Source organism: Vulpes vulpes, chromosome 9, assembly GCF_048418805.1.
Source record: "Vulpes vulpes isolate BD-2025 chromosome 9, VulVul3, whole genome shotgun sequence".
Lineage (NCBI taxonomy): Eukaryota > Metazoa > Chordata > Mammalia > Carnivora > Canidae > Vulpes > Vulpes vulpes.
In genome coordinates, this window is record NC_132788.1 from 35,301,780 (window position 1) to 35,327,032 (window position 25,253).

General features: G+C 34.5%; 1 protein-coding gene across 2 annotated transcripts in view; it reads right to left on the bottom strand.

The window, feature by feature from the left end:
- The window catches only part of XPO4 (exportin 4), a 121,040-nt gene that overhangs the window by 23,480 nt on the left and 72,307 nt on the right, over positions 1 to 25,253 (bottom strand). For both annotated transcript variants that reach the window (XM_072719808.1, XM_072719809.1), the window contains 6 exons: positions 20,796 to 20,953; positions 20,365 to 20,539; positions 5,121 to 5,297; positions 4,366 to 4,508; positions 3,712 to 3,857; positions 2,738 to 2,915 (listed from right to left, as the gene is read on the bottom strand). In XM_072719808.1, coding sequence (XP_072575909.1) covers positions 2,738 to 2,915; positions 3,712 to 3,857; positions 4,366 to 4,508; positions 5,121 to 5,297; positions 20,365 to 20,539; positions 20,796 to 20,953 — 977 coding nt within the window. The remainder of the gene's footprint in view (positions 1 to 2,737; positions 2,916 to 3,711; positions 3,858 to 4,365; positions 4,509 to 5,120; positions 5,298 to 20,364; positions 20,540 to 20,795; positions 20,954 to 25,253) is intronic.

Genomic DNA, 25,253 nt, shown 5'->3' on the forward strand with positions numbered 1-25,253 from the left:
CCAAGTTCTATGCCAAAAATCAGAGATCTACCACCAAAAATTATTTTTAATAATCTGTTAAATGACAACTTGATTTCTTCCATGTCATTTAATGCAAAGAGGTGAAAAACCTCCTGACTTATAAAATTACTGGTTATCCATTACTCAGTCATTCACTCCCAATGCCATACTATTTGAAACTGTCCCTTTATTTGGCACCCTGTACATTTTACATACTTGCCTATCCATTACAATAAGGTTCAGAATGAGTGAGAAATTTTGCTTTTCTTTTATAAAGTGGAAGCAAGGTAAAGAAGAGTAGCACAGGCATTTTACAGGCAGATAAAGCTTCGGCCCCCTTAACTCTTAGATCTTCACCGCCCCACCCCAGCAGTGGGCAAAATCCCATGGGGGTTACCTCTGAAAAAAACATCAGCCTCTTTCTGTCCTTACTTACTGATGAAAATGCTTCCTAACCTGCCTTGTCATCCTTTAAATCCATCTTCCACGGTGTAATTCTACTACTATAGTTTGATCAGTTCACCTCCCTACTTCCAATCTTTTCTACCATTTACATGTGAGCAACACCAAACTTCCCTTGCTTTAAGCCACACTCTCACTTCCAGACCTCTGCCTATGCTATTGTCACTGCCTGGAATACTCTTCACCTTCTGCTGTATGTTGCAAACTCCTTATTCATCCCCCTCAACTGTCAGTTTAAATGCTATCTTTTCCAAAAGCACCCCCTGATCCTTCCCCTGCCAACAGGATAGGTAAACCTAGGTGTTCCTCTATCACTCTTAACAGACTTCTATTTTATTCTCAGATCCTGGCACACAGGGGAACTGAAAAAACAACTGATAAAGACATAATTTTTTTTTCATTACAGTGTAGTTGACATACAATGTTACATTCAAAATATTTTTAAATTGTTGATAGTTCCAATTTCTAATCCTATTTTAATTTTTTTTAAAGATTTTATTTATTTATTCATGAGAGACACACAGAGAGAGAGAGAGAGAGAGAGAGAGAGAGAGAGAGGCAGAGACACAGGCAGAGGGAGAAGCAGGCTCCATGCAGGGAGTCTGACGTGGGACTCGACCCTGGGTCTCCAGGATCAGGCCCTGGGCTGAAGGCTGCGCTAAACTGCTGAGCCACCCGGGCTGCCCGTATTTTAATTTCTTAAGTATGCTCTCTAAGCATACTTTATATTTCAGATAGCACTCACAGTCTCCCATACTTTCACATTAATTCTTTAGATTTTAAAAAAAGGTAATTTTTGTTTTCCAACCCTCACCTCAACCCTCCATAGTCTGTGCTCTCAGATACAAAAATGTTTTGCTCCCACATGGATACCTGAGACTGGCAAAAATTGAAAAAGCACTAAAAATACAAGGAAAGCATTCCTGATGGTACTGCCCAGGCAAGAAATGTGACAAAGGAATATAGTACAACAGCATCCTGAAATGAACTGCCTCTGAAATTAATATTTACCATGATTCAAGCCAAAGCAAATGCAAGGATTTCTACAAGCACCTAACCTAATGCCTATAGTAACCCCCAAAAGAAAACTTTTTCAACAGAGCACTGATATTTTATTTCAAACGAGAATAAAACAATAAAGAAAATAAATTCTCAAACATTTTCTTTATATTAGCTTCACAGTTCATTTTTTTAAAAAAATCTTATTTTCTACTGCACGGGTATAAATGATATCCATGTATTTTTGCATTAAAATAAAAAATGGGAGGGTGGCATAGCACCCTTCTTGAGTTACGGATTTGCAACTGACTGAGGAGGGCACTTGATAGGATGAGCACTGGATGTTAACTACATGTTGGCAAATTGAATTTAAATTAAAAAAAAAAAAGGTAAAAACAAAAGGTAAATAGTGTACCGACTGTAGATTAGTTTAATTAAATATCTGATGGATAAAATATAATGAGAAGTAAAGCACCGGCCCATTACTGTGGGCTCGGTTCCAGACTGCCACAATAAAGCATATACCATAATTTAAAAAAAAAAAAATGCTTTTCATTACTGATATCTCTACCTGAAACCTAAATTTAAAGATACTGGAAATGTAAAGTGCTATTTCCAAATCCACTTTTAGGAGGATATTTGGTCTAAGGTTTGATATCCCTCTTTAATTTCACCATCAAGAATTAATGAAAAATTTGCCACCATTACCATGAAGATTAAAGTGAATTCTCATCTGAGATACGTTACTGTCCTCTACCTTCACCTGACAGGTGCTTCAAGTTTCACATATTCAGGACAAATATTTCTATTTTGTAAGGTCAGAATCATAGTTTTCCTTAAGAAATCCACTGAAATGTAATTTTAGCTTTATGAACAAAAAATACTTAATATTCACCTGAGTTCAAGGAATCTTATATACTTTGTTTCATTCATTTAGGGTGCCTGTACTGCGTCAGCACTGCTTTCTGATGGACAAGTGCTTTGTTTGGAGTACTTTAGATCAAACGGCCCTGAAAGTCTCACTGTATTCAGATTCAGAAATAATTTTACATTTGTTTTCCTCAGTACAGGATATAGCTGTCAGTTCCCACCAGAGTGGCATTACTTAGACATACTGAGTACTCGCCATCCTTGGTTATTTCAAGGCTTCTCCAAGTTTTATTTTCTTTCATGTATCAGATTTACAACGTGCCTAACACTCGAGTCATCTACCCATCAACTCAGAATTTATAAAACAGTATATATTACAAGAGCACAGCTATAGAGTTCATATTACCTAATCACAGAATCTGTTCTGTTGTACCCTGGGATGGAAGAAGCCTTTTCTCCTGGAGATCCCAAAATTTGAAGTGTTGTATTAATGTCAACTTCAGATGAATGCTTAATGGAATATTCCATTATTTCTGGAGGTATTAGCGGAGTCTCTCCCTGAGTATCATCAGCTAAGAGGTAGCCTTCAGTTTAAAAAAAATTAAAAATGAACACTTAACAAATCTATATTTATCAAATTGCACTATAAATGTTTTCAGTTTTATCTGACTTATATATATCATATTAAGTTGATGAAAAAGTAAATTATAAATGTTAATGATAATCTCACGTTTGATGAGAAGAAACTTTCTATTTCTCAGATAATTAACTCAAATACAAAGGACAAAGGATAAATGTTTTATTCACCAATTTTATAATTCATACTGACATGTAGGCTTTTTAATCTACTACTTTTAGAAATTTTCAGTAATATATTCTGTAAACTTAATAGGAATTCTACTATTATCTCTATCAAAAGTCAGTATTTGGGAATGCTTTTTCAAAAATTAAGATTTTTTTCTTTATTATTTAAAATACAGAAACACTGATAATATGGTTATAAAAGAAGACCCTAACAGTCAGACTGCCTAGATTTGCATTCTGACTCCAAAAATTAACAGCAGAGTGACCAAGGGCTAGTTTATTAAAACTCTCTCTCAGATTCTTCATTATAGGGATAATAATAATAAAAAATGTGATAACAGAACTAAATCAGTGGGCTGTCTACATAAGACATTGGGTATGTAATTGGCATTAAATACACGCTAGCCAATATTTTTAAAAAGTGCATCCATAGCTCTGTGATATACAGCAGCTGTACTCAAATTTCATCCAACACTAGGTATATACTTTTATTTTTAACATATGAAGCTTCTTCTAACATATGAAGTTTAAACTGTTCAGTGGCAATTACATTTTAAAAAGAAACAAACAACCAACCTGTAACTAAAATAAGCCAGTGAATATCTTCATACAGATCATCAAGCATTTTGTTGTCAATAGTGCTTGAACCAGGTGAAGCAAGTAATTGCTGTTGATGTCGCTGTAACTGACCATGGAGCCTTGTTACTCTTTCTTCTAATAAACTGAAAGAGGGGGGAAAAAACCCAAAGCTTCATAAAGTTCAATAAGCAAAGATCTAGAATTCATAATTTCCATTTATTATACAACATAAATTAAAATGTTAGCACAAAAATACATATATGAAAATATTTATTATAGTACACAACTGTTCTCATAGCAGTATAAGAATTGTGATTTATTGTTTATGACATAGAATTAAAACATTGCTTTACAAACAATCAAGGTTTACAACAGGCATTTGAAAATTGGTTATTCCAAGTTTTTATTGATATGGGTCAAATCATTTCTCATACCATGTTTTCCACAATCTCTCTGCCATCTATGCTGTAGTGCCTGGGCTCCAAATGTACAAGCCAAGGAATGCAATCATGAGTATGTTTCTGTCCATTTGTTCCAGTGTGCTGGGATACGGGGTGGGGGTGTTTAAAGTCTTTAAACACTTTAAGTGCTCTCCAGGGAATTGTGAATAGAGAATATTTGCTCCATGGGGTTTCTTTGGACTGTGTGTACCTTGTCAGAAGAGGTATACAGTGTTCTGCAGCAATTCTTCCTAGCATTCCTACACTGGCTAGTTGATCTGAAAACTGGTCTCGGTCATCCTCTTGAAGTTCACTTATTTCTTCTTCCTCACGAGAGGCCACACCATTGGCAGTCTATTATTGATGAAAGAAATAAAGAGTAAGGAACCGCATTCCTTTGTTCAGTAAATCATGCATTTCTGTTGTATTATAAAATAACTTCAGCACATCACATGAAAATGAGAGACGGACACAGCCAGTCCAGTGATCTAGGACCTGCTATCTAACTATGCTGACAATACTAGTTGTTACAAAAGAAAGGGGGGGAGGGACATAGAAAAGAAAGAAATGGAGGGTATTACCCCCATGGTATACATATATAAACAGAGCAAACTGCACTCACAACGCACCTCCCACACCAGAGAACTAAACTTCTGTCACTGAAAAGATCTGACTTCTTTAAGATACGTGGTCCTTTGTATACAAGAAGTCATTCATATCACTTGACAACTAGGAAGACACAGGTGGGTAACTGAAAACTGAAGAGAAACAGGGTAACTACAAGTAGCATCCACAAAACATGAACTCATTTAGAAAATGGGGCTACTTTTGCTCTCCATCTAGTGATCTCATCAAATCTTCTGAAGAAGTTCCTCCTAAATTTCTAGTATTATACAACGTATAACAATAAAATAGATGGAACTATGATGAAATACATTTTTACTTACAATCTAGCTTGAAACTTACCAAATTTCTCGTGCCATCTGGAGCAGCGAGGTGGCACTGAATATAGGAATTGAAAACTTGAACTGCGTGTTGGGTAAAAAAGCCTTTATGGAAATGTTTGTCGTCTTGAACCAAAGTTAGCCAGGATTCTAGCAATTTGTCATATGCTTCCATGTATACCATGTCATCTTTATCAAGCTAAGAGAAAAGAATACTCATAAAACAAATGGCCAAAGAAATAAGATGGGAATTATAATAAGAGTTACAGAGTTAGACATATAAATACTTTTATGAGTTTTTCCTTTAGCAAAGGTTCCCAATTATTGAGCTAATTGAGCTCATGTTAAAATTAATCAAACACTGCAGTAAAAATGTGTAGGCTTTTTGTTAAACCTTCCAAAAATCTGTCTAACTTAATATATATAATTCTTGAGCACAAAGGAATTAATGTTTACTTTTTTTTTTAAATATATCCCATCCTGGCATACAGCCAGCTTCTTTATTTTTTTTATTTTTTATTTTATTTATGATAGTCACAGAGAGAGAGAGAGAGAGGCAGAGATACAGGCAGAGGGAGAAGCAGGCTCCATGCACCGGGAGCCCGACGTGGGATTCGATCCCGGGTCTCCAGGATTGCGCCCCGGGCCAAAGGCAGGCGCCAAACCGCTGCGCCACCCAGGGATCCTAATGTTTACTTTTTTAGAAGACTAGCTGTTCAATACTTTGTGGAACATGTACTTTTCAAATAAAAATCATACTAACATTTTTCTGTCATCAAGAGAATTGTTAAAAATACTAAATGTGTACTTATTATACACTTTTAAATAGTTTTATAAAAAGCGAAGGATGATGAAAACAGACTGGCCTAATCAGCAGATTTAAGAATATGTGGAGAGAACCTCATAAATGTTCCTTAACACTTTAGAACAAAAAAGAAAAGGATAGGGCCTTCACAAGAAGGAGCCTGGAGGGGATGCTGAGGCAGAAGGAACCCCAGAAGCATGAGGACTCAAAGAAACCAAAGTATGTGAGCACAAGGGTGGGGAAGCCAAACAGACAGCAAGCAATATAGACTGGAAGGGCACTAACAATTATGCAGGCTTGGATACTGATGGTTTTTTGGTTTCATTTTGTTTTTACACCACATACAGGTTGTATCCTAAAGTAACTTCAAAGTAAAGTACTCTGTCCTATTGAGAAGGAAGAGTCTATACATAGTCTATATGGTGAAGGATACCTCTATGGAGCCCAAGGTGTTTAACATAATATTTAACATATCACTTAATTTTCTCACACTCTATCAAGAATCCACATCCCAATTTTGCCATAAATTACTAATCAAGGTACATAATTTAATCTATGTATTCATTTCTTCATCCACAAACTCACTAGATGACTATTCAATGAAACTCAGGATACTTAGTGCCAAGCACCACTGCTTAGTGCAGAAACATAAATAATGTATCCTTCTTTCACGTTTTCAAAGTTAGTCCAATGGGGAAGAGCAAAAAGCAAAAGAAAATATACTGAAGGCCATAAGGGATAAATAAGCATTTTAGGGTCAGTTTTTAACAACAGTACCTCTCATATGAAGTTTGTTATAAATAAGAGACTAGTTCTGAACTATGTTTATTCTGAAAAAGGTTTGAGTACGATCCATGATTTCTGATATTCTGTTACCAGGCAGTGGACCCAGGAATATTGAAGGTCAACAGGTCTAATTTATAACTTAGCTTTACTGATTTCTAAAGCTAATAGACCCTCACCCTACAAATAAAGAACTCTGGAACCTTCATCAAAGAGAATCATCTCAAACTGTTATTCCAGCAATGTGTCAATGATTCAAAAAAGAAAAGTAATAGAAGATCTATTTCATGTATTCCAGATTACCCTGCACCCTCAGGTCATATAAGCACCTATGTGAACTGCAACCAATCAACTGTGTTTTTTTATGCCTTCAGCTTTTATTAACCCACAGTATATATTTTTTAAAGATTTTATTTGTTTACTCATAAGAGGCGCGCACACACACACAGAGAGAGAGAGAGAGAGAGAGGCAGAGACACAGGCAGAGGGAGAAGCAGGCTCCATGCAGGGAGCCTGACGTGGGACTCGATCCTGGTCTCCAGGATTACACCCTGGGCTGAAGGCGGCGCTAAACTGCTGAGCCATGGGCGCTGCCCCACAGTAAATTTTTTTTTAAGATTTTATTTATTTATTTATGAGAGACAGAGAGAGAGAGAAGAGGCAGGCAGAGACACAGGCAGAGGGAGAAGCAGGCTCCATGCAGGGAGTCTGATATGGGACTTGATCCCGGGTCTCCAGGATCAAGTCCTGGGCTGAAGGTGGTCTGAGCCATCCTTGGGCTGCCCCCCAACAGTATATTAAAAAAAAAAAAAAGAAAGAAAAGCCTGTCATTTTCTGGGTAAAATGAATCTTTTATTTTTTAAAATGACTTATCTGAGAGAGAGTATGTGTGCACATGCACACATGTGAGCAAGCATGAAGGGGGAGGTAAAAGCAGAGGGAGAGAGAAACTCAAGCTGACTCTGCACCAAGCTCAGAGCCCAAAGTGGGGCTTTAATCTCATGACCCTGAGATCAGATCTGAGCTGAAACTAAGAGACGGATGCTTTAACTAACTATGCCTCCCAGGCACCCCTAAAATGGACCTTTTATTTATATTTAGGATTTTATTTATTTATTTGAAAGAGAGAGAGAGAACGCATGCACAGACGGGGAGCGGTAGGCAGAGGAGAGAGGGAGAAGCAGGCTCTTTGTGGAGCAGGAAGCCCAACGCAGGGCTCCATCCCAGGACTCTGGGATTGTGACCCAAGCCAAAGGCAGACACTTAACCAAATGAGTCACCCAGGTACCCCTAAAATGGATCTTTTAAGAAATATAAAAATTTTAAGTCATTTTGTGAAAAATTTACGTATAAAAGGAAAATGAAAAGAATGTCACTGAATCTTTTAATAAGGATTTAAAACAGAGCAAACATTTACTCTACATTTACCTGGCCTTAAAAGTATATTTACTGGGCATCTGAGTGGCTCTAATCTTGACTTTCTACTCTTATTTCTGATTGTCTCTTGAAAGTTTTAAAGGAATATTTCATTTTAAATGCCACCAGAAATCTTCTATGAAACAAACATTATGAAAAAATAATCTCTAATATAGTTTCACTGCTATGTTTATCACCTCTCCTCTTTCCTTTCAGAACATAGCCATCCTTCTAAGGCCTGCCTAATGGAAGAGCAGCTGTGACGAGTGGCCTAATGTAGAACAAGACAGTATTTGAAGAGTTAACTGAACATGAAACTGACTTAAGAATGTCTACTTAGGGATCCCTGGGTGGCGCAGCGGTTTGGCGCCTGCCTTTGGCCCGGGGCGCGATCCTGGAGACCCGGGATCGAATCCCGCGTCGGGCTCCCGGTGCATGGAGCCTGCTTCTCCCTCTGCCTGTGTCTCTGCCTCTCTCTCTCTATCTCTCTGTGACTATCATAAATAAATAAAAATTAAAAAAAAAAAAAAAAAAAAAGAATGTCTACTTAACTGCAGAGGCAGATGGTGATTTATATGTAAGAATGTTTGCTGCAGCACTGCTTAAACCCATGTCAACAAATTTATGAACCATTTCCCTAATCATGATTTCTAACACTAATTAATAAAATGAAAAAATGCTCATAATAACATAAAGTAATGATTTTTGTTTTTATTTAAGCCTAATCGGTATGCCTTAAAATTTGGGGAAAAAAATTAAAACATTAATAGTTAAGTTTCAGAAGGTCATCAGTCAAAAAAAATTTTAAAACAGTTATTGAGTATTAAATGTCCATAATTAGGGGGGAAAAGGTATTTATAACCCTATGTGAGTAAAGAGATGCCAAGAAAGTGATAAGTAATGGGATATTTTAAGAATTTCAATTTTTTATGTACTGTTTGAATTATCTTTACCAATTACTATATTTCATTTTTACATTAAAATTGTATTCTGAAATGATACTAGTAACAAAATTAAAATTATAAATGTGAAAAAGTGGAAGTAAAAAACTTAACTTACAAAAAGATGGACATACTCCTAGAAAAACTGTAACTTGGTATTTGGATCAAGAGTAAAAGGAAAAGAATAAAAGGAAAAAGAAAACCTGAATACTCTCACAAATAACCATTAAAATTTTTGTTAGGTTAAATTTTTCTCCAAAAGAAAATACCAGGCTTAGCAGATTTATAGGTGAAATCTAGTGAACTAGCAAAAACAAAACAAAACAAAACAAAACAGCTAATCTTATACAAACTGATCTAGAGAAGAGAAAAACAAATCCATTACAGAGTAATCTGTGGAGCTGTTATAATTCTGACAACAAACAAATCCAGTCATTCATAAAAGGGCATAATACTTGATCATCCAGGTGGGTTCAACTCAGAAATGCAAGGGTAATTTTACCATGGGAAATATCCATAAAAACAATTCAGTTCATTAACAGATTAAGCAGAAATGCATTTAATAATATCCAATACTCATTCATGTTTCACAAAAACCTATTAGCAATTCCAATTAAAGAATAGCTCAAAAACTTAGAGCAAACATTATTCCTAATGATGAATCAGAAAAGATGTCTTCTGTTACCACTTGTATTCCACACTGTACAATAAGAAAAAGACATGTATTATAAGAGAAAGAAATACAAATTGAGAAGTCTGAAAAGCAAAATTATCATTATTCACAGATGATATAAGACTCTAAAGAAAAATTATTAGAACCAATAAGAATTTAGAAAGGTTAGTAAATATCAGATCAATATACAAACACCAACTGTATTCTCTATTCCAGCAGCAATCTGAAAAATGAGATTTAAAAAAAGATACTATTTACAATAGCAACAAAATAGGGGGTACTAAAAAATGTATTTCTCTATGTAAAGACAATGAATTAGACTTAAATCAGTATACAGAAATACCACATTTATGGACAGAGTTAATATTGGGAGATACTCATTTTCACTAAAGATTCCCCATAATCCAGAACCCAACTTAACAAATTCACATGTTAGAATAAAAAGCCAATTATACCCAAGGCTCTTCTGAAGAACTGGTAGGGAGTGGGGGTGTGGGTGGGAGCATGTTCTATCAAATATTTAGACATCCCCTTAAAACAAAGCAAAAAGAAGTGCAGAAATAGACAAATGATCAATGGAAATTATTAGAGAGCTCAGGAAACATCCACTTTTATGGGAAAACTAGATATATGACAGTGATAGTCCTATAAGTCATTGAGAAATGAAGGGCTATTCAACAAATGTTGTTGATAGCAAAAGAAACCAGAAATAAAGTGAAAAGTGGAATGGGAATAGAAACCATAAATCTGATTTGGGTTTAATATCCAAAAAATATAAAGAATTTATAGCCCCACAGCAAAAAACCCACAAATAATTAATTTAAAAATGAACAAAGAACCTGAATAGACACTTTTCCAAAGAAGATACAAGAATGGCCAACAGGTACATGAAAAGATGCTCAACATCACTAATCATTCGGGAAATGCAAATCAAAATCACAACAAGATATCACTTTACACATGTGAGAATGGTCACCATCAAAAGGACAAGAGATAATAAATAATGACATGGATTAGGAGAAAAGGGAACCCTTATACATTGTTGGTGGGATTGTGAATTGCTGCATTCACTATGGAAAACAGTGTGGAGGGATCCCTGGGTGGCGCAGCGGTTTGGCGCCTGCCTTTGGCCCAGGGCGCGATCCTGGAGACCCAAGATCGAATCCCACGTCGGGCTCCCGGTGCATGGAGCCTGCTTCTCCCTCTGCCTGTGTCTCTGCCTCTCTCACTCTCTGTGTGTGTGACTATCATAAATAAAAAAAATAAAAAAAAAAATAAAAAAAGGAAAACAGTGTGGAGGGCCCTCAAAAAATTAACAGAATTACTATTTAATCCAGCAATTCTACTTCTGGGTATATATCAAGTCATGAAAGGCAAATTTTTAAAACATTTAGAAGAATACACAGGAAGAGTAATTGTCTGAAACAAAGAACTAATAATGCAAATCATTTTTTTAAAGTAATCTCTACACCCAACATAAGGCTCAAACTCACAACTCCAAGATCAAGAGCCGCATGCTCTACTGACTGAACCAGCCAATGCCCCTACTAATGCCAATCATAAAATGAATAACATTAAGTTCAACTACACAAAGATGAAAAACATGTCCTCATCAAAAGACATAAAGTCTAAAAGCAATATGGTGTTCAGGACTGTATCCTAAATAGAAAAATGCCCAGTGGGAAATTGGTGAAATCCAAATAAAGCATGTAAGTTTAGTTAATAATAACACATCCAATGTTAACACATAACACATCCTTAGTTTTGACAAATGTACCATTGTTATGTAACATGGAAAAAGGCATTGTCTTTGCACCTTTTCTGTAAGTCTAAAATTATTCCAAATTAATAGTAAGAAAAAAGATACCATAAAGTTAAAAGAAGAGCCACAAAACTGGGAAGATAGATCTGCAACAAGTAACTAGACAAAAAAAAATTAGTGTACAGAATATATAAAGATTTTCAACAAAGCAGTACGAAAAAGACAAGCTGATAGGGAAATGGGCGATGGATTGAACAAGCATTTCATAGGAATAACCACGACAATCATATTATATATATGAAAAAATGCTCAACATTACTAGCACCATAATTATATAAATTAAGAATATATTGTATACTTACGAGCTTGACAAAACTGTGATGGTGAAGACATGATAAATGAGAATTTACACACATCACTATTGAACATGTCCCAGGAGTTCAGGAAACAATTTGAAACTATCTTGTAAAACTGAACATTTACATATATTATTACCCCAAAATTCTGTTTCTAGGTTTAGACCTTACGAAAGCTCTCACAAATGTATGCAAGGAAAAACACATAAGAATGCTTACTATAATGCTGTTTGTAATGGCAAAAGAAGAACTTCAAAAGTTCGTTTAGAGCAGAATGGAGGAAAATTGTGGTATAACACCCACACAGTGATATATCTTACACATAGAAATGATGAAAAATTTTTAAGATTTATTTATTTGGGAGAGAGAGAGAGAGAGCGCACAAGCAGAGGGAGCTGCAGGCAGAGGGTGAAGGAGAAGCAGGCTTCCCAACTGAGCAGAAAGTCCAACATGGGGCTTGATCCCAGGACCCTGAGATTATGGCCTAAGTGGAATGCAAGCATTTAACATACTCGGAATGATCAAAAATTTTAAAGAGAATAAACAACATTCAGAACAGTGGTCACTTCTCTTGCAGAGGTGAAGAGGGGAGAAGCTCTACTGCACTACTGCAGTACTGGTGATGTTCTTGAGTTGGGTCATGGGTTCACCATGGTGATTTGATTATTTTTTAGAACAACATATTTTTTTGTCTGTATCAAATATGACATAATAAAATCATCGACAGTGGTTTGGAGGACTAAGGAAAAGATCTATAAAATGAACAAACAGTGCTAAAATGGCCATGCACAGTGCTCAATGTGTTATTAGCGGCAGAAAAAAAGGGTCGTTTTATTCCTTTGATGGCAAAAATACAATGAAAGCTAAGAGCAAAGCACTGGAATACAGAGATGAATAAAATAGTTTCTTCCCAAAGAAACATCTGTGGCCTGTTTATATACTTAACAAGGCACGTGTTTTACAGACATCATTTGTTAAGTCTTAACAGTTTATCTTGCCAAAATAAACAGACTGGTAACATATCTTAAGAGGAACTTATGGAATAGCATCCTCTGACCTCCAGTATCTCAAAAGGAAGCAGCAGGATATTTTCTAAAAACCATCTTTGTTGTTCTTTAGTACATATATAATGAATGTTATCACAGTTTAATTTTTCATATACAGAAAAGTACAAGCAAAATGTAAAAGCCTTATAAGCTTTTTTATTATTAAAAGAGCAATAATCCCTCCTATAAAGCTCTGATATTAGACAAGGCAGAAAAATCACAGACTATAAGAGCCCTATTCATTGGATGGCGATTTAAAATAAGAACTAAAAACTTCTAAAGAGTCTTCTGGTTCCTTCTGGATACCAATATAAGTAACTCATCAGGCAAAGTGTGAGAAATTTGGTTGATGACAATTGGCAACTAAATCTTTCAGTCTAATCACGGAGAACTGAAACCTAACCAAGTGCTTTTTCATAATACCTTGGCCCTGCTCCATGGCCACACTGGCCAACACCCAGCAGCCAAGCCAGAGCACGTGCACAGAGATGACGAAGGAGTCCAAGCTAGACACTATGTGCTCATGCCCTAAGTATTGTCAGGCCTGCTGCCAGAAAGGCTTTGGAAAGGGGCTTAGAGCTTATGCGACTACTTGACCCCACTTTACTCCATTTGGGAATGGAGAGTGGAAAAGGTAAACTATGATAACAGCACTTACATTTCAACGCTCATAATTAATTTAGAAGTGTATACAGCAGTGAATCTGGAGCCCTTCAGCAATAGAAAAATACCTGTTTTTATGTCTGGTATCTACGTGAATATAAAAAAAAATAGTGATTAATTTTATTTATTTATTTTTATTTTTTTAAGATTTCATTTATTTATTCATGAGAGACACACAGAGAGAGAGGCAGAGACACAGGCAGAGGAAGAAGCAGGCTCCACGCAGGGAAGCCCGACACGGGACTTGATCCCAGGACCCTGGGACCACACCCCGGGCCGAAGGCGGCGCTAAACCAACGAGCCACCCAGGCTGCCCTGGTTAATTTTATTTATGAAGATACTGTCAAATGCAGCTTTCTTTAAAAAAAAAAAAAAAAAAAAAAAAAATATATATATATATATATATATATATATATATATATGAATCTGTTCGCCTTTCTGAACACTGCATTGAATTTCAGAAATTAAAATCTAACATTATCATTTGATCCAACTATATGACATTCTGGAAAAGATAAAACTATGGAGTTGGTGAAAAGATTAGTGGTTACCAGGGGTAAGGGGAAGGAAGTGGAGTACAAAAGACTATTCTGTATGATAACATAGTGGTGACACACGTCATGACACATTAGTCAAAATCCACAGAACACATAATACCAAGAGTGAACTCTAATGTAAACTATAGACTCTGGAGAATAAGGATGTGTCAGTCCTGGTTCATCAACTAAAACAAATGTTTACCATACTAGTGGGGGATGTTGAAAGTAGGAGAGGCTGTTTGCATTTGTAGAGGCAGGGAAAAGGATGGGATAAGAGAACTTTGAGTTTTCATTCAACTTTGCTATAAATCTAAAATTGTTCTAAAAAATAAAGTATACGTGTGAGTATACTAATATGATACTGTAAAAGTACATAAGAGATCTCTTGTATTGAAAATACATCTCATGCTAGATCAGTTCTAAATTTGATTGTTATGCTGTAAAAAACTCCAAATCTCTTCCCTAACTACAACAGGACTACGGTTACTATCAGATATTTGGTATGATCCATCCTACTACAATAGATCTTTTCTCTGCAAACAGCAAATAACCAACATGAGAACTCCAAATATTCTCCATGAAACTGAAAAGCTCATTCTTTGATCATCAGTATTCTCTTTACATGTAAACACAAACTATATGAGTTAAGCCTGCTTCTCCCTCTGCCTCTGCCCCTCCCCTCTGCTCCTGCTCTCACTCTCTCTCAAATAAATAAGTAAAAAAAAGAACTTTTAAAAAATGCAATAAGATGGATATAGACAATTCATTCTCACACAGATAATTTTATTTCTAAGGAATAATCTTTAAAAAGTTCCTTAACCTGGTTTGTGTACCATATTTCCAGCCTGAGGCTGCTGCTACTGTATTACTCTTTACAAGGACTTGGGAGTGAAAACAAATTAAACAATCAGAGCTTGTAGAGGCTGGGGAAAAAGTGCGAAGAACACTGACTAGGAGTTCACCAGCATTTTTTTTTCAATGAAGAATAAAATCATTTGGCAGAAAGAACTGATGAGACAAAAATGTGCCTGAGATTAAAAAAAGGTGGTGGTGGGGGGACTACAGGTAAATGTAAAGGTGAAAAAGGTTCTATCAATACACTATTTCTTAATCTGGAGGCTGGTATACAGTTGTTATTTTATTATTTTTTATAACTTTTATGTACATAAGAAATTGCTTACTTTATATAAATAAAATATTTCACAGTAAGTTTAAAATTTACAGGCACTGGCACAATCCTGAGGTCCAATGACAGATCAAATAATATATGTAGGGCACAGTATAAAACATTACTGAGAAAGGGCATATGAAAGATTAAAGACTGAAAAAACTATTAGTTTATGCTGTTATTCATCTGCTGGAGGAATTTAGATTTTTTTTCCTGGAACAGCATTATTTAAGGCAAATATTATGACAAACAATATGGATAAAATCACAGAAATGTCACAAATAAAACTTCATGAACTCTAAAAATTTATGTCTTTGAATGTTAAATGCCAAAGGAATTATTTATTCTTTTTTTTTTTTCCTAGCCCATCCTAAAGGCACAGAATTAAACTTCAGAATACCTATGAGCTGACAGTATTCCTGGCTTCTAAAATCCCCCAAGAGAAATTGATTTAGTGGACAAGTACTGCAGCTGTTAGAAGAATCCTATAGATAGATCACTTAAAAAAAAAAAATCTGCCCCCATAAAAACACCAAGAGTCCAAGCTGCAATTTTCAGAAAGTTTTTAAACATTATAAACTCTTTGATCAATATACTTTCTTCCTTTTAGGAATGCATATGAATTTCCAAATTCTTAATGCTAAGTAATATATATATACATCAAGTACCATGCCTGGCACATGGCAGGTGTCAATAAATATTTACAGAATTCAATTAATCCAGCAGTAATCCTTGTGGGTTGACATCTCAGGGACTTGCCTGGCTTATAAGGGGTAGGAGGGCAATCCCTTTTTTCTGCCTCACTCTAGTGTTTGTTTTTGAACCCCTGGCACATTAGATCTAGTTATGCTTCTAATGCTAATATTACTGTTTAAAATAATACAAAAAATACTATATGGAACAACAGTTATGATAATAAGTAAGGTTTATTCTCAACCAACTATACTCAAGTGCAAGAATTCTGTAAATATAAACACTGGTTCTGTGCTAGGATTAGCACAGCAAATTGAGAAAACCCGAGGTGACTCATATACAAGTCAGGAAACACTGCACTCATAATATTACCATCCCACCAGGATTAAACAATGAAATTCTTTTTTAAAGACTTCTTTTAATAAGAATCTTTACTTAAGGTATAACTGTAGCCAATTTTCTTCTAAATAATAGAGGTAAATTTATTGTTAATATTAAAAAGAATATGTATACTTTAAATGTGCAAAGTTTAAAAAATACTCATGCACCTCATTCTAATTCTCTTTTTTTTTTTAACTCTTTCAAGCAGATGAAATGAATGCACATAATCGGACTGGACAGCTGTCTTGCTCTCTACAATATCACCAATTTATTCTTCCCTGGCCATCAGAAACACTGGGTGGAGGAGGTTGACATGGCTTCTCAAACAGTCGCTTCCTCTTGTGAGTTAAGGGGCAAGGACGACTACACACACTACACACATCACCATGCCAGAAAGGGAGTTAAAAGCTTTCTCTCTTATCACTGAAACAGTCCAAATTTATGCTTCCCACTTCTAAATTTCAGTTTATAACTTGGCTTCAATGCATTCCTTTTCACTATAACTCCTCCCCACAAAGTAATTGTCCACTGAGTCAGATAAACTAGATTTTGAATGAAGAATGATGAACTTCACATGTACTCACTGAACAAACTGCAAAGTTACTTTATCATATTACATTTTATAATGGACTTCCTAACAACTTTATCAAATATCTTTCTCTTTACAATTTTGTCCTGCAAGTCTTGAGATTAAGCTACAGATGTACTACAATGAAAGTTTTTTCTTTACAAAGTTTACCTACCACCATCTCCTTTACATACCCACCCAGAAATACATATGCACACCCAAACACACATATACTTTACATACACTTCAAGGTTTAAGCATTGTCCTTGGCTGCTCTGCTCAATTAACTGAACAAATTATGTGTCTCCTGTCTGACAAACCTCCTGGGGGCTGAACTTAAAATTTTCTACTGACCAAAGAAACTGAGAAACAATCTAGAGTAGAGAGTTCAGGTCATATTCTCTTTAAATTTCACTGAATTGATTACAATGCATGTACTAGTATTATAAACACCTTATAAAACGATATAACATGAACTATTATTTTGTTAGAATTTTAATTTTTAAGGCAATGTTTCCATCTCTCTAGTCATTCTCACCTCTTCATTCCAGTAATAGACAATAATCTGATTTCTAAGGTGCAATAAAAAAAATTCTTGGCTTCAGGAAGCCTCAAGCAATACCAGAAAATTTTAAGAGCCAACAGAACAACTTGGCTGAAGACTGGAATTGCTCTTTTTGAGCACAGACTTTCAGTTCCTTGCACAATGAAGAACAGTCATAAATAACTGTCTTCACACAGACTAAAGCCACCAAGCAAAGGTACACCTCACGAAATGCACATTAGTATCACAAATTTCTCTTCCATATAGATTTTTTTTGCTTAGCACAGCCACATAATCTCATCAGAGACATAAATATATAAAAAAGGGAGACAATCTATATGTATTCCTAAATAAGTATAGTTTTGAAAAAATACTTTCACAATAACACAAAAGTGTATATGCTGAGTTTATCTTCCTAATGGGAAAAAATTCTCCTTCGCTATTAGGGAAAAACAAAACATTTCGCAAAATTAAAATTGTAAAGAAAAGTAATATTAAAACTATTGGTTTACAGATAACTCAAGAACTTGTCTTACCTTGGTAAGACAGTGTATAAAACACAGGCTCTCAGTAAGTGTTATTATTATACAGGTTCATTTTTCACATTATTCCACATTTTATTGTGCATACTGTACAGGCACTTCCATATAGCTAATCACTCCCCCAAAACATTAGAAGAAATTATCCTATCTATATCAACATGTTCAAAAAAGGTTAAACAACTGGTCCAAGGTTCTGTAATTTATAATTACTTGGCTCATGACAGTACTGTCTCCTTCCAAAGTTCATGATTTTTTTGTATCACGCTGACTCTCAAAGCAGTTTTTTAAAAGACATGTCTCAATTTTCCTATTTTTTTTACTTAAAAGATTTTTTAAAATATACTTTTACATCTGAGATAGACAACTATGTATTATGTACCAGTACTATAATCACTGGGTGCCCAAGGAAACAAAAGATGATGTGACCTATGTCCCAGCACTTCCACTCTGGTTTCTCTAGATTTGTTCATGTACTTTGATATCAGCTGCACATTTCCCAGGATCCCCTCCCCAGCAAACACAAAATATAACGAAAATCACAAGAGGTTGAGATGACATTAGGCCCCTGTGGGGCCTCCCTTTTAGCCCTCAACTTCAGCAAACCTTGGCTGTCTGGCTACTCTGAGTAACATAAAGCTTTATTATTATTATTTTTTTTAATATAAAGCTTTAGATAAAGCTTTGCCTTTTTTAATAGGTAGGCAATTATTTTTATTTATTTAATTAACATATAGTGCATTATTAGTTTCAGAGGTAGGTAACCAATTATTTCTAAAACCATTTTTAAGTGTCATAAACATTAAAAGAAATTAATTAAAACAAATGAAAAGAAATAACACTTTTCTTAAATGAAATCTATTAGGTATATCTTAACTATAGCACACCTTCTTGTGAAACAAGCACAATATACATCAATTCTGCAAGTGTATCTAAGCTTTCTGTATTCTAAAATTTTTCTACCAACCTTGACAGAAAATCTTTTTTCTAAGTTATCAGTCTCCTGGCCAAAATAAATGAATTCTAAACTTAAAATCTGCAAATCAAGAATGTTATTTATCTTCCAATAATTCTTCTATAAAATGTTTAGGAACTTCCTTAATCACAAACAGAAACTCAAAAATAGCTGTGTTTCTAAATATGTGATCAACATACTGTTTAATCCACCTGGTTTAGAAGAGAGAACAAACAAAACCAAGGCGGAGCAGGGAAGAGGGGGGAAGCACAATGAAACCATGTTAAATGAAATCTGACTGATTCAGAATTTGTGATAATCTGCAAGGGGTTTGAATAAAGCTTAAATATTTAAAATTTCTCGTATTTCCATGCTTAGAACATAATTTTTCTCCCCGAGAAATTCAAATCTCACATATGATGCCTTTAAACTTCTATTCTTCTACTACCTACATTTTTTTTCTAAAACACAAATATCTGCCTGATCTGGTTCCTTTCCTTACCAAACCACTAAAGTATCCAACTATATAAATCATTCTTGAGTTCTCTATTTTCTGAACACCCCTAAAGGGATATGAAAACTCAGAGAGACATTATCAGATGAAACTCAGGACTTAACGTGAAATTCTAACAGATATCTACAAATACTTTTTTTACTTATGATCTTTGAAAAAAAAACACATTGTGATTCATAAAAAGAAAAAGTAATTTCAACAATTTAAGAACCACTACAGAGGAAAAAATCAATTATTTCCCATGAATAATGCAGTTATTCACCCAGTAACTGTTACAAACACAGCTGTGTTGTCAAGGAGTTTTAGTACATGTTTCCTAAATTAAATTTTATATTTGGAAAATATACATTTGAAAACGTATACAAAAAAAAATATTTAGTACTGTTACTGATTTAAAAGAAAATGAAATCCTACCAAGATATACTATTAAGCCATAGGCATCAAAGAAATGGCATGATTACAATAATTTGAACCAAATTATATTTATATAATTTCCAGGTAAGCCCAAAATTTTTAGATCTTAAAATAAAAACAAAAAAACAAAAACAAAAACAAAAACAAAAAAAAACTGCAACCATACCACAATGTTAGTTTTTAAACTTAAAATTTTCATTGTTAAAATGGACTTTCAACATAATTTTTAATATAAACACTTCATTCCATTTCCTACATCCAGATAATTATCTCAAAATTAAAATCTTGACATCAATAAATTTAATCTATTAAAGTGATTTTAATCCACAAAATTTTAAAAGTAATGTTTCTAAACACAGATTACAAATAATTTGCACATGTAAACAAAAATGCAATTTTAACAATACCTAGCACTTGCTTAATTACTTGTCATGAGAAATGCTGTAGAGGCATAGCAAATTTCCTTGTAAAAAAAAGGTACAATTTATCTTAGAATAGGCACTCACCACTTCTTCCAATGCAGCACTTCGCCCAAAAGAACAAGTGAGGTGTGTGAGGCAGTTAACAAAGGACGAGAAAAGTTCATTTGGAATGGCAGTTAAAACATTTCGAGGGAACACAGTTATCAGGTTGCTGATAATGCTGGAGATTCCCACAGCTTCAGAATCTTCTATTTCAATTCTACAAATCAAATAATGAGTATTATTAAGTGGTGGTAGAAGAAAAGTCCCAAGAACTCATTGCTAAACATGCAAATATTATCACCTACTCGTTTTTAAAGTCCACATCTTTGTGTATTAATTTCAAATTAACCACATAACTATACTTCAAAATATAAACAGGGAAAAAAAATCACTAGGTTTTTTTTCTCTCCTCTAATGTTAAACATAAAAAACTGAAAGTTCCTTTTTCAGTTATAAAGGGCAAGTATACCTACCCATTGATAGTATTCAGTAATCCCTCAATGAAGTGTGCTAGATAATCAACTTGTGATCCTTCATCGGGGAAGATGGGTCCATGAAGAGAAGCTAACTGGGCAAGGCACTGAAGAGAATCTTGTGCCATATCTGAATCTTCTCTGATTTTTCGATGTACCTGTTAGAAAGAATTACTAATCCATAAAAACAAATTCTTCTTTTGTAAGGGTCACGTGTCTATCATGCCGAATGAGGTAAGAGAAAAATTCACTGTTGCTGGTTATTTCTAGAAAATTAATTCCTGAACTTAACTAAATTTGAAAATTGCCCCTCAGTCCACTTTACATTACAGGCCATGATTTTAGACTTATCAAGTGATTTTTAACTGAGGGCTACCTACATTTTGAAAATTGAACTGTCTCCAGCATGTTATGACAAAGAGAGAAACAGATGCCAGCCAGTCAGACATACTGCTTCTTCTAAAAACAGCAACAACGACAGTCATCTGTATTATGCTAACTATGCCTAGCTACAGCTACTTGCTAAAGTTAGCAGACAAGTTCAATCAGGAGTATATAGATGCTGCTTTAGTAGAAGTAAACAGTTGCACACTTAGAAAACCAATATACCTGTCAATCCCCACACATTCACTCATTCAACCAGTATATAAACACACTCTTTCACTCTGAGATTGCCCACAATTTGTTTGAAATTCATCTTATCCTATATCATTGCTATTAATAACAGCTAAAATTTTCTTAATTTTATTTAAATTATATTTAAGTCCACTTTAAAGCCTCATCTAGATCTTATTTCAATGATGCAATATTGATGTGAAACACCTGATGCACAGTACTCTGTATGAAGGAAATGCTCCCTAGTTTTACAGTGTCATTAATATTCTCAGATTTTAAAGGTGTTTCATGTCTGTAATCTGACATAATTAAACAGCCAAAGAAAATACATTTAGTAAAGAAATTAGCGGTAACTTTTTATCCAAATCCACCAACTACATTTACAGCAACCATTTTCTTCTTTCCATAAGCATTTGACTTTTCCAGACTTTCTTTTCTTACACAATCTCTCTTTCTGAATGTCACAAAATTTTAAACATTAGTTCTCTATTTGTTTCAAATTATGTTCACTTTGACTCTGCAAATCATTTATAAATTCTTAAAGTTAGAATATTTTTCTTACATATCCACAGGTACATTTTTGGGACACAGTGAATGGACACTCAAATCCTTATTCACAGATTGATTTCATTCATCTTTAAACCTTGAACTTAAGGCTGTAAGAAATTTAAAATACTAAAACGTCACAAAGTTAATTGATCTACTGACCTGCTTAAAATATGCCACACTCTTTGGTCTAGAACAGGGACTGGCAAACCAAAGCCCCCCAGATATGGCCTCCTGCTTGGTTTAGTAGGGTCTATAGGATGGTCTTTACATTTTTATATGGCCGGGGAAAACGAAACCAAAAAATAATGATATTTCAAGACATGACAATTACATAAAGTTTACATTTTAATAACTAAATAAAAAGTTTTACAGGAACACTGCCATGCTTATTTGTTTAGGTATTATCCATGACTGCTTCTGTAGGACAATAGCAGAGCTAAACAGCTGCCTCAGAGAACATACAACCTGCAAAGCCTAATATTTACTACCTGGCCTTTACAGAAAAAGTCTGCCAATTTGTTAGTCTAGAATAATAAAAATGTTTCTCAAAATATATTCTATTACATTTTAAGTTTTATATAGTAAATTGAAAGTATAATACACAAATTCATACATTGTCCAATTCGAGAACTTCTGAACACAACTAATTCCCAAGTTCCTTATCTGAAAACTATAACTAAATTTCTGCCATCATGCCTTTTATTCTAATCAACATTTAAGCATATTATCCAGGGGTACATTCTGCCAATGTAATGCAATCTGGGACAAAAGAAGGTTTCTTTTCTCTCTATAGAGCTAAATGGTTGCTCGTTCCTGGTCTAGAAGTGAGGAATCAAAAGATATGATGACTGAAATAGTTCATGTTGATTATGTAATTAAATAAAGAAACTGCCTCAGAACCTACATCTACTGTTTAAACTTAATTTATGCTCTCTGATATATGAGCCATATAAAGCTCATGATAATGATTGATTCTAGTGTAATATAGTAGATTCTTGCCCTTCTTCCAATGTCAGTATTATAAAGGAGTTCTACCACAATTGAATTACATTATATAAATTAAAAACTGAATTCATCACCCGAACAGGGAAAGTAGAGGGATAAAGAAAAGCAAAGGCTAGCAGAACATCCAAGGAGGTGAGTGGTGAAGCAAGACAAGGAGTAAAGGGAGCAAGTTAGTGTAAGATGATAAATTCTATTGGAACATGCTGAATCTGAGATGTCTGTGGGCCATCCAAATTAAAACATCCAGTAAGCACTTGGATTATAAGGCCCTGGAACTTTGGAGCAGCCTGTGCTGAATATAGAATTGGGAGTCATCGGTGCAGAAGTGGTGCTTCAAGTCCTACGTGTGGAAGAGATAGCCCAAGGAAAGTGTATACAGTCAGCAAAGTTGAGAACTAAGATAGAACACTAGTAATTTTTGCATAAGCAGAGAAAAAAAAAAAGACACCATAAATGAGGTCAAGGAGAATCAGTCAAAAAGGAGAAAAAAACAACAATAGTGGTTTATCTAATACTGTATGGAAGAAAAATTGATATATTTGTAAACTTTTGAAGGGTAGAATGAAACCTAGAATATTCCTAAATTCAGATGTGACTAACACATTTAAAGTCTTAATTTCATGCCATAGTATATTTATGCCTACCCACTCAAATCTAGAGAAACAAAGATATTCAATAGAAAACTGCTTTATCTTAGGTAATAAATTCACATAATTGAAAATAAATTTAATAAAAACTGAATGAAATTAAAAGATTAGCCACTGTCATCTTTGTAACAAATTACAAATTAAAACGGTTTATAAGTTCCTTAAATGAAAGCAAGAGGCCACAAACACAAACCTGTTAAAATAACACAGTAAAAAGGGTTAACTCTCAAATTCAGAAGCTATTTGCAAGTGGTGGTTCACAGCTGACAGGAGCAGCTGTCTAGTTTGTCTAGACAGCTGTTCAGATTTAGGGGAGTTGTTTCCAGTACTACCAGCAAGTTTTTCACCTTTTCAAAAACTGCTGGAATGGGATCTTCTTTCAGTCAAATAAATAACACAAAGAATTGAACTTGGATGCACATCAAAACAATTCGTCAGATGTGGCAGGCAACAGAATTTAATTTAGTTATATCTATCTCTTTGGTAATATAGTGTTTTTATTCATCATTTCTCTGATTTAAAGAATAAAATGTAAGGTAATGCTTAGTCTGAACATTTCTATTGAGAACACTTTTATGTATACAACCATGGATGAATAACCTTATTCGAGGTATTTTAAAATATAAACCACAAAACTACAATATTTTAAATGGTTTGATTAGAAAAGGAAGGCAGTTATAAGGATAGTAAATAATATTTTTCTAACAAATGAAAAGGTAAGAAACTAAAGTGGTCGGGAATAAGTAAAAGGGCTTCTTTTTCTCTTTTTTTTTTTTTTTTTACTTTTACCCCAGTTTTTACATCTAATGTGTGTGCTTGCACTATTAACAGCAGATGAGCATCTCTCCTCACTCCACACACACGTTTTTTCACCAGCTTAGTGGGGAACCTAATGAGCAAACATAGGAACATATTGCTTCTTTTGACATTTAGCAAATAATCAACAGGACTATTTAAAGTTATAATGGAAATAAGTTGCTACTCATAACACTAAGATAAATTATACTTAAAAACTACACTACTCTAATACAGCAGTTCTCAAAGCGTGGTCCAGGGATCCCAAGCCATTCTTAAAACCATTCAGGTTGTCTCTAACGGCAATATTATTTTCATACTAACACTAACACAGTATCTGCTTTGTCTATTCTGTCACACAGGTATACAGTGGAGTTCCTTGAGGTTACTTGACCTATAATATTACAACCTACTGGATGCAGAAGCAGATCTGAGAATCTGGCTGTCTTCTATTAAGTCTAAGAGTTTTGCAAAACTATAAAACAATGCTACTCTTTTCAGTAAACTTTTTTATCCCCTCAAAGCATAGCTATTTGTTCACTAAAATGTTATTTATGTTAATATGTAATAGTTTCGTGTTGCTATTTTCTTTAAAGATTTTATTTTTAAGTAATCTCTCCACTTAACAGGAGGCTTGAACCCACAACCCTGAGATCAAGGGTTGCATGCTCCATTGACTGAGGCAACCAGGCACCCCTCATACTGCTATTTTTAAATGAATTAATAAATTATTTTTTAAAGTCTTCAGTTTAAATTTTTAATATGGTAAATATTAGTAGCTGTAATCCTATAAACAAAAGCTCTTCATGGTCTTCAATAATTTCTAAGAATGTAAAGGGGTCTTGAC